The sequence below is a fragment of the Eretmochelys imbricata genome, chromosome 7 (genome assembly GCF_965152235.1).
Source record: "Eretmochelys imbricata isolate rEreImb1 chromosome 7, rEreImb1.hap1, whole genome shotgun sequence".
In the NCBI taxonomy this organism is placed as follows: domain Eukaryota; kingdom Metazoa; phylum Chordata; order Testudines; family Cheloniidae; genus Eretmochelys; species Eretmochelys imbricata.
This window is the reverse complement of record NC_135578.1, coordinates 84823545-84840556: the sequence shown is the minus strand read 5'-3', so window position 1 is coordinate 84840556 and position 17012 is coordinate 84823545. Positions and strand designations below refer to the sequence as shown.

The following is a 17012-nucleotide window of genomic DNA, read 5'->3' as shown; positions in this document are numbered from 1 at the left end:
TGATTCAGTAAGGCTTTTGACACAGTCCCACATGAAATTTTCATAAGCAAACTACGGAAATGTGGTATAGATGAAATTACTATAAGGTGCATAAGGTGGACGCACAACTGTTTGAAAGACCATACTCAAACAGTAGTCATCAATGGTTTGCTGACAAATTGGGAGGCGTATCTAATGGGGTCCCACAGGGGTAAGTCCTGGGCCCAGTAGTGTTCAATATTTTCATTAATGACTTTGATAACATAGTGGAGAAGATGCTTATAAAATTTGCAGATGACATATTGCTTGGGGGAAGGGGAGGTTGCAAGCACTTTGGAGGACAGGATTAGAATTCAAAATGACCTTGACAAATTGGAGAATTGTTCTGAAAACAACAAAATTAAATTCAATAAAACACAAGTGCAAAGTACTTCACTTAGGAAGCAAAAAATGCACAACTACAAAATGGGGAATTACTGGCTAGTTGGTAGTTCAGCTGAAAAAGATTTGGGGGTTATAATGGATCACAAATTGAATATGGGTCAACAATATGACACAGTTGGGGAAAAGGCTGACATCATTCTGGGGTGTATTAACAGGAGTATCCTAAGTAAGACATGGGAGATAACGGTCCTCCTTTCCTTGGCACTGGTGAGGGATGATTTAGCTGGGGATTGGTCCTGCTTTGAGCAGGAGGTTGGACTAGATGACCTCCTGAGGTCCCTTCCAAACCTGAAATTCTATGAGGCTTCAGCCAGAGTACTGTGTTCAATTCTGGGCAATATACTTTAGGAAAGATGTGGACAAATTGGAGCGAGTCCAGAGAAAAGCAACAAAAATGTTAAAAGTTTTAGAAAACCTGACCCAAGGAAAGGTTAAAAAAAACTAGGCATGTTAGTCTTCAGAAAAGAAGACTGAGCGGGGAGCGATAACAGGCTTCAAATATGTTAAGGGCTGTTATGAAGATGAGGTAATCAGTTGTTCTCCATGTCCACTGAAAGTAGGATGAGAAGTAATGGGCTTAATGTGCAGCAAGGGAGATTTAGATTAGACATTAGGAAAAACTTTCTAACTAAAAGAGTTGTTAAATTCTGGGATAGGCTTCCAAGGGAGGTTGTGGAATCCCCATCACTGCAGGTTTCTAAGAACTGGTTGGACAAACACCTGCAAGAGATGGTCTAGGTTTTCTTGGTCCTGTCTCAGTGCAGGGGGGGCTGGACTTGATGACTTCTCGAGCTCCCTTCCAGCCCTTCATTTCTATGATTCTTTGAAATTTTTCAGTACTCTGTCCAGGCTAATGTTAAGCTACTCAGGCAGCGAGTCTTCCACCATTTCCTTTGGGAGATCATTCCACAGACTAATTGGCCTTACCATCCACATGTTCTTGAAGTTCAGCTTAAATCATCCTTGTTTTAATTCCATTACTCCTCCTTATTTTCCCTTGGACTGCTCTACGTGATATTTTTTCCCCTCCCGGACATTGAGCCCTTTAAATACTATTACCTCCCCACCCTCCCTGGAGTGTGTTGACTTACAACGTATGTTTGGCTCCTTAAATTTGTTCCTATGAATCATAGACTTTAAGGTCAGAAGGGACCATTATGATAGTCTAGTCTGACCTCCTGCACAACGCAGGCCAAAGAATCTCACCCACCCACTCCTATAACAAAGCCTTAACCTATGTCTGAGCTACTGAAGTCCTCAAATCTTGGTTTAAAGACTTCAAGGTGCAGAGAATCCTCCAGCAAGTGACCCGTGCCCCACGCTACAGAGGAAGGTGAAAAATGCTCCCCTTATTTGTCCTCTAAAGGGCTAGGCCCACACTGGAGTGCTTACCACTCAGGAGCACATGTGTCTTGAGCTCCCTGGCACACAGGCTGAGGGATCACTCCTCTTAGGAGAGAACAGCAAGCTCTCCCTTCTGTAAGCAGCCAACTCTATTTGTCAGTGCAAAGGGAGGGGAAGGGACTCAGCTATAGCCCCATCTCCTTCCTGTCTCATTTGGGATGGCTGGGAATTAATCTGCAGACTATGAATTATTCAGTGTAGCAGTACCACCTACCCAGTCTGGCTTCAAGCTGGCCTCTGCCTCAGTTTCTCCTCACTCAGCTTGAATCTTCTAACCTGCCAGTCTGGTTTGGTTACTGCAGTGAGTTCACCCTCCAACTAAGTCACAAAGAAAAAGTCCACCACTTTTAGGGTATCCAAGTCCAAAACAATGTTCAACACATAGTCTAAAGCTAGCCACAGCCCCTCCTTCCTGAGGGTCTATTTGTATGACTTCCCTCTCAAACTTCAGACCCTCTTCAGACCACCCTCTGGGCTTCACTTTCACCCCGCAGGCTCTCATGGACTCCTCTGAGTCTCTCTCTGCTCTCTACTGACCCCTAATGCTCAGGACTTCCTATTTGGAGTCCCCTTCTTTCTCTTCTGGCTCTCCGCGTTTATTTCATCTCCAACCCAGAAGGCCTTTAGTCACTTGACCTGCCTGCCATGTGATTTTGCTCATTTTCTGCACATGGTGAGGTGAGCTAAACGTGTCACAGGAAGGGCTGGCCTCATCTCCCCTTAGAGGGCCAGTCACCATGTGACATTTACCAATACTTGAATAATGAATTTATACAACGTGCAGCAACTCCTAAGCAGATGTGAATGTTACTGGCTGCCAGTTACTCACCCAATTCTAATGATTATGTTCTGCTTATATTTCTTCCACCATATGTTCGTGCTGGGGGCAGTGCTGATAATGAAATAATTTTTTCATTCTGATATTTTGAGGCACAGTATGAAATGCTTTACTTGAGCCCAGATTATCATATCGTCTGCATTCTCCTGATAAATCCAGGTGCAGTCTCAAAATTACTTCTCTAGTCATAATATTTAAACAGTATCAGAAAACTCTCCATATCCAAGGCTGAAAGTGGAAAATGAAATGATTGTAACTTAATATGGACAAAGTACTTGCTTCTCTGCCAATCTGTCCCTCTTCTTGAAAAATAAATCTCTTTTCTCTCTAGTATTTCCTCCATCTATTTATGTCCAGATCCTCTTTCTGCCTTTCCTCATATTTCATGCCATTTTAAGAAATTCCTTGCCTCCCCTTTATCCATTTTGAGGCATTTCATTTTTTTGTTAGGTTCCATGTGATGAAGATTGTGCCACTTCTATGATAAGATCTTCACACATGGATCCTCCTCAAGTTTTCCTTCAGGATCCTAGATCAATATGTAGGGAGTTGCAACACCAAAATGCTGAGCTGAGGGAGTTTACTCTTTAGTGGGCAAGGTGCAAAAGGAAACTGAGGCAGATGTCAATTTCCCTTTCCAGCTCCTAGTTTGGACAGCAACCTCAACTGAGCTGGGGATCTCTCGCTAACAAGCATAAACAATAAAGTAAAATGAATCTTGGGTGAACTTGACTCCTATGCAGAAGGTCTGTGCACCTTTATGTCCTCAGAACAGTTCTTACATGGAATTAAGAGTAGGACTTCAGTGATGCACAGGCTTTGTGCTGGCCCTCTGCAAAGGGATGAATGTTACCCCTTGTGTGCAAATAATTCTTGTTTATTTCATTTTGCTTCCTGGCTCACATAAGATAAGCTGTGGGGAGCTAGAAAGGTATCAGTACATCTGCTTTGGTGCTGATCCAGTTTTCACTAAAGTCGAGAGAGAGAGAGAGAGACAGACAGACAGACAGACAGCTTGACTTCAATAGGAGTCTGATCCAGCCTTTGACCCTAATTCTTATCAACTCTTACTGAGTCAACTAGTTTTACCATCCTACCTCCTAAACATTGTGTGTGTCTTTTGGGATCTTGACCCCACAATTGAGATATTCCTGTCTACAATGGAGTCCATGGTTTCCATGAATTATCACACTTCATATGATCTCAGTGTAATTCCACTATAAAATATTCAAAGAGTTTCACACAAATAATGTGAGTGTCCAATTAGCCCTCAAGCATATATTTTTCCACCCATCATATTCTTTCATGTTCTTAAGAATAAGATGAGCAATACTGCATTAAATTGTGATCACAGTCAATTATTTTATAGGACAGGTCCAAATTATTTTTATGAACAACATGTATCTTTCATCTGACACTTCAGTTAAACAATCCAGTATTCCTGTGTTGGGAAAGACTACCCATCAAGAAATTAAATTCAATATAGATTAGTATTAATAAGAAATAGGGAATTATAGAAAAATATAATTACCTATGACTGGAACTAAAAAAAGATGCTTTCCTAGCTGATATTTGAGGGAAAGACAGACAACAAGGAGGGAAAATAGTCTTCTGATTACAGCAGGGTACTGGAATTTAGGAGACCTGGGTTCAATTTCCAACTCTGCCAATCTTCCTTGCATAAATCTTAACATTTCCATGTCTAAATTTCCTCATCTGATAATATTACTTACTACCTCACAGAGGTGCAGTGAGCATAAACTCATTAATATCTGTTAGCTGCTCAGGTACTACAGTGACAGGAGATACACACGCTCCCAAAGTACCTACACAGCGTGATAGCGTGCAAATGGACTTTGTTTAACAAAGGTGTATGCAGAGGAAAGCTAACATATAAGCAAGATTGTACGAGTTTTTAAAGAATACATGAAGATACAGAGGATGGGAACACATACTGTTTAATAAGCAAAGACAGAGTTCCACTCAATGCAGAACAACACTGGGACAGGCATACACTGGATCTAGGGGGTGAAGATGGGGATATAACTGGGGCACTTGGACAAACCTGAGTCCTTATTTACACCCTAGTTATCTTAAATCTGTGACTGCAAGAGCGTACCTTATCTGGCTGTGCTGTTTAGATGAGATGCTATTTTCTATAGTTTAGTTTTGATTCAGTATGGTTTTCTCTCGATTTTTCTAATATTTTTCTTTATTTAAAGGGCCACTTGCTATTTTAGGTATAAATCACTGTTGTACATTTACTCCCTGGTGCACGGGGGCGGGGGGGAAGAAGGGGCTTAACTGACCTGGAGCCCTTGGTCAGAGCCAAAGGGTAAAAGACTGCCCCCAGGAAATGCTACCCTTGCCAGACTCTTGCCAGCAGACAGTAAGGTCATGGGGACAGCTCCCTTTTGGACAAGTTTTACAGAATTTAATAGAAAATTACAACCTTCAGTAATTTCCTACAGAATCCTACTGGTGTCATTCTTTGTATAGGACTTTTTCCACACAGGCTGGGTGAGCACTAGACATGACAAGAATCGGTGACCAAGGTTTAAAATTCTCTAATAATGTCATTGGAAACAATATTCATCTGCTAATTTATAGGGCCTGATTCAAAGCCCATTAAAAGCAATGTAATTACATTGACTTCAGTGGGCTTTAGATCAGGTGCACAGGTTGCATCTATACCAACATACTTTGTAGCTGTCATTCCTCATTGCAGCAGTTTCCCGCATGTAAGAAGCTGTCTGAACAGACAGGATTCAGATGATTTTACCATTGCACTGTCTAACCCTATAGCAGTGAATTATGGGTCCTAAATTTGCTAAGGGGACCAGAACAGGTTCCCTTCAGTCAGAAATACTCATTAGCCATTCTGTTCTTATTTTGCTATTAATTTTTGTCATCAAGATGAAATATCAAAGCCAATGATTTATTCTTACTTCCAAAGCAATTTATATTAGAACAACATAAAGCTATATGAAGTGATAGTATAAGGAAAACTTGACAGGAATTAAAGAAAAAAAAACAAACAGAGAAACAGCAGCAAGTCTTTAATTATAAACAGCAAAATTTGGTCTTGCAATAATCAGAAGTGATAAGCCTGCATTGGAATCCAGTTTCAAAATATCCTCATTCATTTTTCCACTGTCAGTGTATGTGTGCGTGTCTGGGGGGGGAAATCTGAGAATGAGGTGAATTCATCAAATAACCTAGTTTTAGCCATTGTTCAGAAATGAAACTGCACCACCTACTGGATTTCTATGCAAACTGACTCAAGTCAATTACAGGTTTGATTGAGAACACCAATATTTCTGACTTGTCTTTACGTTGTTTTAAATTATTTTAACATTTAAGTATTCACAAGTAGTCGCCAGTCATCTCTCTCGGTCTCAGGTCCCTCAAAGAAAGAAATCCATTGCCAAATGTCACATCATTGCCAATGCGTTGGTTCTCTTCCTGCAATCTCCCTGAATGGGAATTCATTTGTAAAGATAAATTTGGGATTAACAGTAACCTGCAAAAAGGCAAAACAAAAAACAAAAAAGGATTCTGCATACTTTTTTGCTTTTTTCTGACATATAAAGAAGGCCTGAAAGGTATTTTTGTTTGGTTGGTGGTTGTTGTTTTTTGTTTTTTAAAGAAAGAGAGAGGTTTTTTCCCCCGCTTTGTTCATTACAGTGGAAAGTCAAGTCCTGTATAGTCTAGAACAGTTTATAGTGATTGGAGAACTAGTAAAATTGTGATATCACAAGAGGAAAGAAAGTGAAAGTTGAGTATCTAAGAAGGGAAGGTACTGACTCTTGTTTTTTGTTTAAAACAAACCTATTTAACTGCAGTGACTAATTAAGATTTTGGAGAAAGAGACCTCATTGGGACATGAGAAAAATCAAGCATGAGAGTAAGTGTTTGCAGGGTAGATCCTGAGGTTTGTTAAAAGGTTGTTAAGGGTAATAGGGTGTTGACATTTAATACAGCTAGCACCTAAATATTTTTAAATCTCCCAATAGATTTATACTTTGTAAGGCCAGAAATGACGACTTTAACCATCCAAGTCTGACAGAATTTTACCCAGCAATTCCTGCATTAAACCCATAATTTCTGGCTGAGCTGTAGCATATTATTTAGGATATCCAGTCTTGATTTAAAGTGACCAATTCCCCACCAAGTGACAGAGAATGAACCACATTCCTTGTTGAGATATTCCAATGATTATCTGGTAATCTGGAAATTTCAGGTAATTTTTACCACTGGTAAAAATGTACTGCTTATTTCTAGCCTGAATTTATCAAGCTTGAGCTTCCAGACATTTTATCTTGTTATGCCTTTGTCTGCTAAATTAAAGAGCCCGCCTACTATTGGTAATCTTTTACCCCGGAGGTAAAGTCATCTCTTAACTTTCTCTTGGATAAATGAAATAGATTGAGCTTCTTTACACAAATATATTTTTTTAATTAAATGTTATAAAGTCTAGAGACATATTACTAAGCCAGTTCATGCCACAATACAGTGAATTTCACCAATTCCCCACTGCCGAGTAATAAATGACCATCTCCTATAACTTCAAGGCAACTTCTGATCCACCACTCAACCTTAACTTTAACCTTTTACTTTTTTAAAAAAATAACATACATATCAGCCTAAACTACTGACATAGAGAGGCACACATTTTCTCTGAAATGTGGTCAGTGAGGCCTGAGGACTGTTCTGGTGGAATTTAAACTTGTCAGTTCTATGTCCACCACCTTTGTACAACACATTTTCAATATCCAGTAGGCCAAATCTGACAGACTGTACTCAGCCCTTATTCAGGCAGAAGTCTGTCTAAATACACCAGTATTGCCAAACCGGAGCATATATAAATCAAGAGTCAGGCTCCCAAAAAATCATGAGACTTTTAGTAAAAAAAAAAAAAAAAAAAAAAAATGTGGGGTGCTTTTTATTTGCTTTCTGGTTTCTGTGCCTTCAGGGTACACACAAATCACATTTTCAAGTTTTCTGTGCAAAACTAAGGGAATTAGAAACTTGACCTTTCTTTTCATTAAAGATGTGATTCCCAGAATTGTGTGATTCTCAGAGCTGGAGCTTTAAGAAAAAACAAATATTGTGAAAGTTGTCAAAATTGGTACATATATAGAAGGGTGAGATTGAAACTCAAAGGTAGTTTTGTTGGTAGGGATTTATTGTTAAATGTATACTGCTGTTGCAGTAGTGGTATTAGTGGTCCAACTGTAAAGTCTTATGTATAACTTATCAAGAGTTTGTCAAGAACACCCAGAGCTTAGGATGGATGCTCTTTTATATAGCTAGTAAAAATTTCCATAAATATATCAACCTTGTTGCTTAAAGAAACAAACAAACACTTGGTGAATAAAGAGGTTTATTTTGTTTAAATTTACCTTTGGATGAGATTGAGCAGGAGACCTAAGTTCCCTGTAAGCTGTGTGGCCATGCAGCAGGCTACCAAGGGCCTCGCAGGTGGGGAGAAGAGCCCCTCCCACGGCCCAGCCCAGCCCAGCCCCACCCCGCTGGAGCTGCCGTGGCTGGGGAGAGGCAACTCTCACCCGGCCCCGAGCTGCTGGGGCAAGAGAGGGCTGAGGGAAGTCCTATCTTCCTGCTGCAGCCCCGGGGCAGCCTGCACCCCGAAGCCTTCATCCATGGCCCCACCCCAGAGCCTGCACCCCCTTGCACCCCAACCTTCTGCCCCATCCCTGAGCCTGCATCCCAAACCCCTCATCCCCAGCCCCACCCCAGAGCCCGCACCCCCAGCCAGAGCCTGCACCCCTCCACACCCCAACCCTCTGCCCCAGACCTGAGACCCCCCCACACGCCAAACCCCTTGGCCCCACCCCCACCACCTCCATATTGGTGCACATAACAAAATTCATTCCACACATGGATGTAAAAAATTAGAGCGAACACTGCATGAGACCCGTGTCTATGTACTTTTCCAAGCTGTGGAGGAGCTAACAGAGTATTGAGAGGAAAGGAGAGTAACATATCTCTCAAGGCTTTGTGTCATAGTGCCCTCTGGAGTACCCTGAAGACCTTTAACAGGAACCAGGCTAGACAGAGTAGAGCTAGCTGGAAAATAGGCTCTCCCAGAAAAGTCTGACTTTTCAGTGAAGTATTTTGTCCCCAAACTGAAATATTTTGATTCAACATGGTGCTGTCATGCCTCATGGGAGTTGTCATTCTCCTCTATGGGTCTTACTTTCTGGCCAAACTACATCTCCCATGATACACCACTCTTCTCCATTCTCGATGAAGGGTGGGAGTGCACGTAGGAGTCACTAACCATGGTACATCAAAGGAGATGCAGGTCAGACAGAAAGCCTTGCCCAGTTCCATTGAGAAGAATGGGAGCATAAAGACACCTGACCTACTACTTCTGTGAGACACCACAGCAGCATTTGAATCATAAAACAGGGCTACCCCTACGTGTTTTGCTGTCCATGATGGAAAATGTTTTTGATGCCATCTTACTCCCTGCACCTGACCAGCTAAATGATGAGGTGCCTCCCCAGTTGATTTGCTACCCTGGCAGTTGGCAACCTGGGCAACTGCTCTGGTACCCATGCCTAAGGTCAGACCTGTCAAAATATCAGGATTTTTTGGCCAAAAACCCAAATGTTTTGGTTTTCAACAGAATATTGAAATTTTCTGTGGAAAGCAGACACGTGGTAAAAAATTTCATATAGACAAAACCCAATTTTCTGTTGAAAAACCTACTAAAGAGACATGGAAGAAGACAAAGTTTAAGAGCTCACTGAGTAAGATACTACATCCAGTTTCATCCCATCATGTCATTAATACACTTGCTAAATAAAAGCATTTCACTGAAACTTGAGACTCCCTGCTTTCTTGCGAATACTACAAGCTTTAACAAAAGAAAAGTGAAGCTTTTACTGAGAACTGTCCCAGGTTTTGCTGAATGCCCAAAAAATTGGGAGAAAAGTTGGAGATCCATGTTGCGGTGAAGCAAGGGAAACTGAGAAACTGGTGGATAAAACAGAAAGCAGCCAGATAACCGGAACTGTAAAAAGACATCACTGGCGTGGTGTTGTCATGCCACTGAAGAGCATGAAGCGTGCTGTTAAGATGAAGGAATGATGTAGGCAGGTTGACTGGGAACAGGAAGAGCATCATTGGCATGAGGTATGAGAGCCTGAGAAAAAGTCTGTTTCAACAGGAGCGCATGGGATAAGTTCCAGTTTCCAGATACTGAGCAAACCCAGAAAGACAGAGAGAAATCAGTGTCTTGAAAGACATGGCTGAACTGAAGGCACTAGTACCCATTAGTTGTTAGTTGGGTTGGTCTCTCAGTTTAAAAGCAGATATCAAGCAGTTCCCTAAATAAGAGGATGGAGATATAAACACCTTTTCTGTGCCCTTGGAAAAACACAAATTGGAGAAGAAAGGTGGGTCCTTCACTTGTCACTTTGCCTGTCATGGTAAGCTCTAGGGGCTTATTTTTGGATGAGCCAAGGAACTATACAGTATCTGCTAGAATAAGAAAGGTATTGGGAACAAAGTTCTAAATGAGTAGGGAAGCAAATGCTTCCATCAGGCCAAGAAAGGGTAACGGAGTGTGATGGTAATTACAAAGCCATGCACCTAAGAAGTAAGGAGAGGGTTAAGGTAGGCACTGGGAAGCAGTAAGCATCCCAGATGGAGCTCATTATGATGGCTACCTCCAGAAGGCAGAGGGCTGGCTAAGGGAAGGATGTTCTTCCTGGGAGAAGAGGATTTGATCTAGGCAACCAGCTATGCCTGTGGGGTGTTTAGAACACTTTCCACCTGCCTAAGGAGAGAAGTTGCAGGAAGTAACTAGACCCAATGAGGATTTAGTTAAAGCAAGCCAGTCCTCTGATTTAATTTTTTTAATTAGGGCTTTACCATACCATTCATTATATGTTTTTTTAAAAATCTAGACTTACTCTCAGTCAGGTTCTCTACTCTTCAAGCTGGAAGTGTAAACTGCAGCTGAAGGCAATATACAGTACTCACACTAGCTCTGATCAAGCTAGCACCCTAAAAAGAGAGTAACTGCAGCATGGGCAGCGGGATGGGCTAGCCACCTGAAATGGGCTCTCAGTATCTCTTACAGGCATGTACTTGGGGCAGCTAGCCCCTCTCACTGCTTGTGCCACCACAGCTAAACTCTATTTTTAGCATGCATGTATGTCTCCTTGAGCTGGCATTTATACCTCTACTTCAAAGTACCTCTGGATGGGGAGAGACCACCCAAGATAGAACTTCCAAAGGGTGCCAGAGGGAGAAGAGTGAAGGGCAGACAGTAACTTGCCAGTATCTCAGCCATATTGGTGACAGTATGTTAAAATTGCCCATGTCCTCCTTATCATCTAAGCCTAAAAGATACAAGGCCCATGCAGCAGGGCTCCTCAGGAGCATGCTGTTGACTGATCATACCATAGTCACACTATCAGTCTGTTATGTGCTACAGAATGAAGTGAGGCTCCCATGCCTTAGAAGAAAGTATAGCGGCTCTCTTATTTCCCCTGCTAGGCATGAAGACTGATAGATGAAGGAGCAAAAAGAACAGCTGTAGAAGATGTTCAACTGTTCTTGAGGTATTTTCATTTCAATCAAGCCCAGATTTTTTATTCTTAATACTTTATTATGGTAGCGTCCAAGGGTTCCATTTAGGATTGAGGTCCCACTGTGTCAAAGGTTATACAGATGGAAAAAAAAACAGTCCATATCCTGCAGAGCTTATGTACCTTTCTGGCAGCACATAGGATGTCAAAGTACTACACAAAGAGCCAACTTAAAAAGCATCCAAGGACACTGATAGGGGATAAAGAGAAATTAATTAAATGATAACTAGGAATCAGTTAAACCTTCTAAGAACCTGTGTTCTTCCTGGTAGGCCTAATTCCCGAACTACATGGACAATTCCCATTAATGGGTGGAAAACCATAAACCAATGACTGATGTGTGTTGAATATGAAGGACAGATGATTTACTAGATAAAATAGGGCTAAGTCAACTATATGGCCCTCTCTGATTTCATTAAGGGGTGCTGACAGTTAACTTTGAGGATATTGTTGTAAAATTTGCCTTTTTAATAGATTTGGGATTGTACATGTCCCCAGTGCTAACTGTCTATGTCATCTATAGTGGTGGACTCTATACTCTGAATAAAGACTGCACCTGTGACATACCAGAAGATGACAGTGTTGACAGAAGTGAAAGAATGACTGGTTTCTGTACTCACTGTACATCTCCCTACAATCAGATTGGGAGGACCATGTACAATACGAAGACTGTGGTTCTCATTTTGGACAGCAGCCAAAAACTGAGCTCAGCACAGCACAGAAAAGGGCTGGAACACAGATGGCTGTGTGTCACCTCTCTACCTTACAGACTGTGGAGATGGCTGGAGACTAGAACAGTCCGTGGCAGACACTGGAGCAATCACAGGAATTGCCCTAACTGATGTTGTTCTACAGTGACTCTTTATGGAGCCATCCACCAGCACAGAATAGTCAGCGGGCAGTGTGGTCCAACTATGCCTCCTCACTCCCCTACCATACCACAAGGTCTTGTGATGCACTAAAGGCCAGCACAGGACAATTGTGCTGGCTCTGTGCTCCAGTGGGAAACCCCTCCTGTGACAGTCTGTAAGGGCTGCTTCCGCTCCCTCTGCAGGCCCTTTACACCACCAGTGCAATGTAAAATAGGACACTGAGAAGGCAAAAATCTAGCCCTCTGTTTACAAACAGATTGACATTTTCCAAAGAGAACATTATTTCCATCCTCCTACAAAGGAACTAGTCAGCATACCAGGTTGGGGGCACAGCAGGCTGCAGTCTCTACTCCAAACAGATGACACAGGGACCTCTGCCAGAAAGCTAACCAACCTGGCAATAATTGGCACTTTTAAAATGCACAATTCATTGAAAATAAATACAAAAAAGCTTTTGTATTATGAAAATAATTAAAGTATCCTGTTGCAAACAGTTAATTATTAACACTATTTTCTGAACCATGCACATCCCTGATGACATTATTAAGCATGCTAGCACACGCATGCCAAAGTTAAGTGAAAGAAGCCATGTTGGCCTCTGCTCTCTTTGGAAACATGGATCAGGAGATGGAGAAATCAACATTTTTCAAAATATAAATGGAACAAATTGGTAGGAAAACTAAAAACCATTCTCCAGCTGTCTTGGTAACAACCTTTTAAATGACTGAGTCCGAGAATAATGGCCTAGTGTCCCTGGTTGAAGGGCCCCTCTGTATGGGACCAACTCACACTGTGAGCAAAGCCAGACTGATTAACTCACCTAGCGAGTCTGCTCCATTCTCCACTGTTTCATTCACCTTTCTGGCAACTCTGGCTACAGCTTCTCCCATCTTTTTCTCCATGCAGGCACCGCACCCAGTCCCACCAGGGAAGCACTTCCACAGAGGAAACTGTGAATGAGGAAACAAAAACAGTGAGGGTCCAGTGTGCTAACATATCATGAAAGGGACAAGTAAAAATAGCAGTCAATGGGACAGGATTTATTCCTGGTAAAATGTTATTAATCAGAAGTTAAAATCAGGACTGCTATTAAGGGGAATCTGCTGCATTTAACCTCACTACTACTTCCCCATCTGTAAAATGAGGATAACTGTGGCACAGAGAAACTAAGTGACTTGCCCAAGGTCCCACAGGAAGTCTGTGGCAGAGGGAGAACTTCCACCCAGGTCTTCCAAGTCCTAGCCTGGCACTCAAATCATGGAACATCCTTCCTCCCCCACTTCCTTTCTACTCCACTCTGCAGCGAATAGTGAATTTTTACAACGAGGCAGATACTCCATTGCCCTGCATTTTATGTAGTCATTTACAATAGTACAAAGTAAGTGAGAAATATTACTAAATCAGAAATAGCGGTTATTTGCATGTACTTTCCACTAATGTAAGTAACTACACTGTAACTACATAAAATACTCTGAATTTTTTATTTAATTAATGAACAGACTCCATGAACTTCAATTTTAAATCTCCCTTAATTACTAGTTACTGTCATTATTGTTGCACCATCCAAAAGACTACAAAATGAGTAAATGTATCTTTAAAATGATTAATTGCTTTGAGTTATATTCTTAAATCAAAATGGTCAGTCATGGCTATCAAAATAAAAAAAAAAGACATTTGTAGATTCTTAATATTATTGACTACCTTTTGTTAAATCTATTTTTTCCAATAATTAAATACTGAATTTTCACACTAAATATAAATATGTAAATTAAAAAAATTAACACCTTTTCCCAAAACCAAAAACACCAAGCCCCACATATTGAGCCCCACATGAAGATCTGAGTTGTTCAGGATGTCAGAACTCCTAACTATATATTAAATCACAAGGACTCCCATGACCCTACAATCGTCTGAATATTTAACTGTTGGATTAGATTATCCTTTGTGCACAGGTGGCGGAAGGGTACAACAGGAAAAAGAAAAACCTGTGATACTCTCCTTAAATTCTGGAGGATTTTCTTTATTATATGCAGAGGCAGATTAGGGGTTTGTGGGGCCCTCGCCCAGAACAAGTGGGGGTCCCTCCCCATCCTTTCTGTCTGCAGTGTGTCCCCCTACTCCTACTGCTCCCGCCAGGGAAATGTGATTGGGGCATGGGGGCTTTCCCAGCCCCGCCCAGCACTCCTGCCAGGGAGTCGGGTTGGGGCACGGGGGCTTGCTGGGCAGGCAAAGTGTGGCAAGCCCCCGTGCCCTAACCCAGCTCCCAGCAGGAGCACTGAGCATGCAGAGTGGGGCAAGCCCCCACTCCCTGACAGGAGCACTGGGCAGGTGGCAGAGCCGGGGCACCCGGGCATAGGCCCCGTTGGCCTAGTGGCTAATCTGCGCCTGATTATATGTTGTCCCATTTTTGTTGTCTCACCAGGGCGGAATGTCTACTTGGTTCCCTATAGTGCGTCTTTCACACAGAATGTTTCAAAGGTAGACAAAATGAGGACATATGGCCTCATTTAAAAATTCTTAGAAGCAACCCTCATAATGAGTAGTGGAACACGAGTTATTTACACACATAAATTGAGGCCCAGAAAAAACATACAAATAAACATGGAAAAAAGGAACCAGAGCGATAATACATGCAAATGAAACCTAGGTATATCCAGAAGAGGGACTGTTCAGTTCACTAGTCCTTACAAAAATACTTGTGTTTTCAGTAACCTGAACTTTCCAGCAATTAAGACAGCAGGCCTCTAATACCAGGCCTTCTCTGGGTTCCTCCCCATTACCTCTTTACTAGGGTTCACTTACGGAGTAGAAGGCAAAACTCTGCTTCTAACTACCTCTCCTACCACCAGCCAACTCTAAACTTCACCTGGAAGTATGCAGAAATCACTCAGTGATTGCTGAAGTCATTGGTTGAATGTCTTAGGATGCAGAGACCAGCCCTATCGCAATAACAGTAGTACGCAGTGATGGATCAGACCGCCCTTTTTGTGAGACCACAATACTCAGAAGTTATGGGCTTGAAGCAGAAATTACTGGGTGGAATTCTATAGCCTGTGTTATGCACATCAGACTAGATTATTATAATGGTCCATTCTGGCCTTAAAATCTATTAATCTATTTTGTTTTCAAAAGGGACCTCTGGCATTTCTGTTGGCATGAATTAATAGAAAACTGGGGAGACAAAGTACAAAGAATTTTAGCTCAAAAAGAATTGTAAGAACAACAGATGAGCCAAAACGGGAAAGAAGTAGAAAAGAACCAGTCGATGCATCTAGTAACATCATGCAAAAGGCAGCAGCCTAGAATCCCAGTCTATAGCTGGTCAAGCAGCACATCTCCATGTCATGCCTCCTTTGGATGCTTTTGGTATCTTGACTAAGGAGTATGCCTAAGCCCTCTTAGACAGTGACCCAGCAGCAGTGGTCCTATATTTAGTTGACTGAGCAGTAAAAATTAAAATACTAGACTGGTGGCAGAAACCCAAGACTTCAGATCCAAGATACCTTTCCATGCAAATCTGATACTGGAGTTGGGCTGCAATATTGCCTAAGCAAACCCAAGTGATATTACAACCAAATGCTGTCACAATCTGCATTGATCCAGTACAGCTTACTTTTTCATTTACGGGGAAAACTAAGGATGATTAACAGCAATATCTGCATACATCCTACAATTACTTCAGGTGCCACCCAACTATGATGAGGCAGGAAGACCCCTCCCCCCCCCCAGCCACAGAAGTTGGAATTTCACCCTCCCCACACTTGCATGTTCAACTTCCAATTTCCAACACCAAAATGTACAGCATGAGAAGTTATTTGTTTTCCCACTCTCGGGCAGGAGGAGAGAAGGCCACCCCCTCTCTTGCCCTCAGCGCCCTTGCAGCAGGAGCGCGCTGCTGAAATGCAGGCTGCGTGCATTACAGTAGCCTCCTTTCATCTCCAGCGGCGGGGCTCTCCGTCTCGCTGTTTCCTGGACCTGGCGGACGCAGCCCCTCGGGCGAAACGAGGGCCGACGAGTGCATGTTAGCAGCCTGCACTGAGAAGTGGAAACTCTCGGGCTGCGTTGGCAGCCCCACGCCGTCGGGGAGTTCGGCGGCATCCGCAGGCCCCATTGTGTGCGAGGGGGAGGAGGAAGCTCTTCTAATCTCTCTCTCCGGGCGAGCTGAGGGAAGAGGCGGACGATCTCTCTTACCCAGCACCAGACCCACGCTGCTGCTGCTGCTGCTGCTGCTGCTCAGCCTGAACTCCCAGCTCCGTCTGTCCGGTTTCCCCCAACCATTGTGAAGAACAGCAACAGCTGCTTCTACAGCCACACTGCTGGGGACAGGAAGCGGGGGAGGGAAACCCGAGGCGGAGGACCTGACAGAGAGCAGGAAAAGCCCCAGAGCCAAGAAATGCAGGAGCTCTGGCCGCGGGTTAGGCACAAGGGTGAAGAAGTCGGTTCCTTAATCACGGCTCCTTGGTCCAAGGTCAACATGTTTTAGGTTTCAGAGTAACAGCCCTGTTAGTCTGTATTCGCAAAAAGAAAAGGAGTGTCTCTAAGGTGCCACAAGTATTCCTTTTCTTTTTGCAACATGTTTTAGGGAATTCATCCAGGTAAGATTACCTTTTTTTTTTTTTTTTTAGAAATGTCACCAAAATAAATAAGTGAATGTTGTACCTATTTATATTAGGAATTATTTATTAATAATTAGAATAAGGATGGGAGGACTTGTGGCACCTTAGAGACTAACCAATTTATTTGAGCTTAAGCATTGGTGAGCTACAGCTCACTTCATTGGATGCATACTATGGAAAGTGTAGAAGATCTTTTTATATACACACAAAGCATAAAAAAATACCTCCTCCC

The 17012-nt window shown here is 42.5% G+C and overlaps 1 protein-coding gene across 1 annotated transcript in view; it reads right to left on the bottom strand.

Moving 5' to 3' along the window:
* LRRC20 (leucine rich repeat containing 20) overlaps positions 1 to 16473 on the bottom strand; it is a 102487-nt gene extending 86014 nt beyond the window's left edge. The window contains exons 1-2 of the mRNA XM_077822849.1: positions 16356 to 16473; positions 12985 to 13114 (exon numbers count right to left, since the gene is read on the bottom strand). Coding sequence (XP_077678975.1) covers positions 12985 to 13066 — 82 coding nt within the window. The 5' untranslated portion in view covers positions 13067 to 13114; positions 16356 to 16473. The remainder of the gene's footprint in view (positions 1 to 12984; positions 13115 to 16355) is intronic.
* Positions 16474 to 17012: the final 539 nt, after the last annotated feature.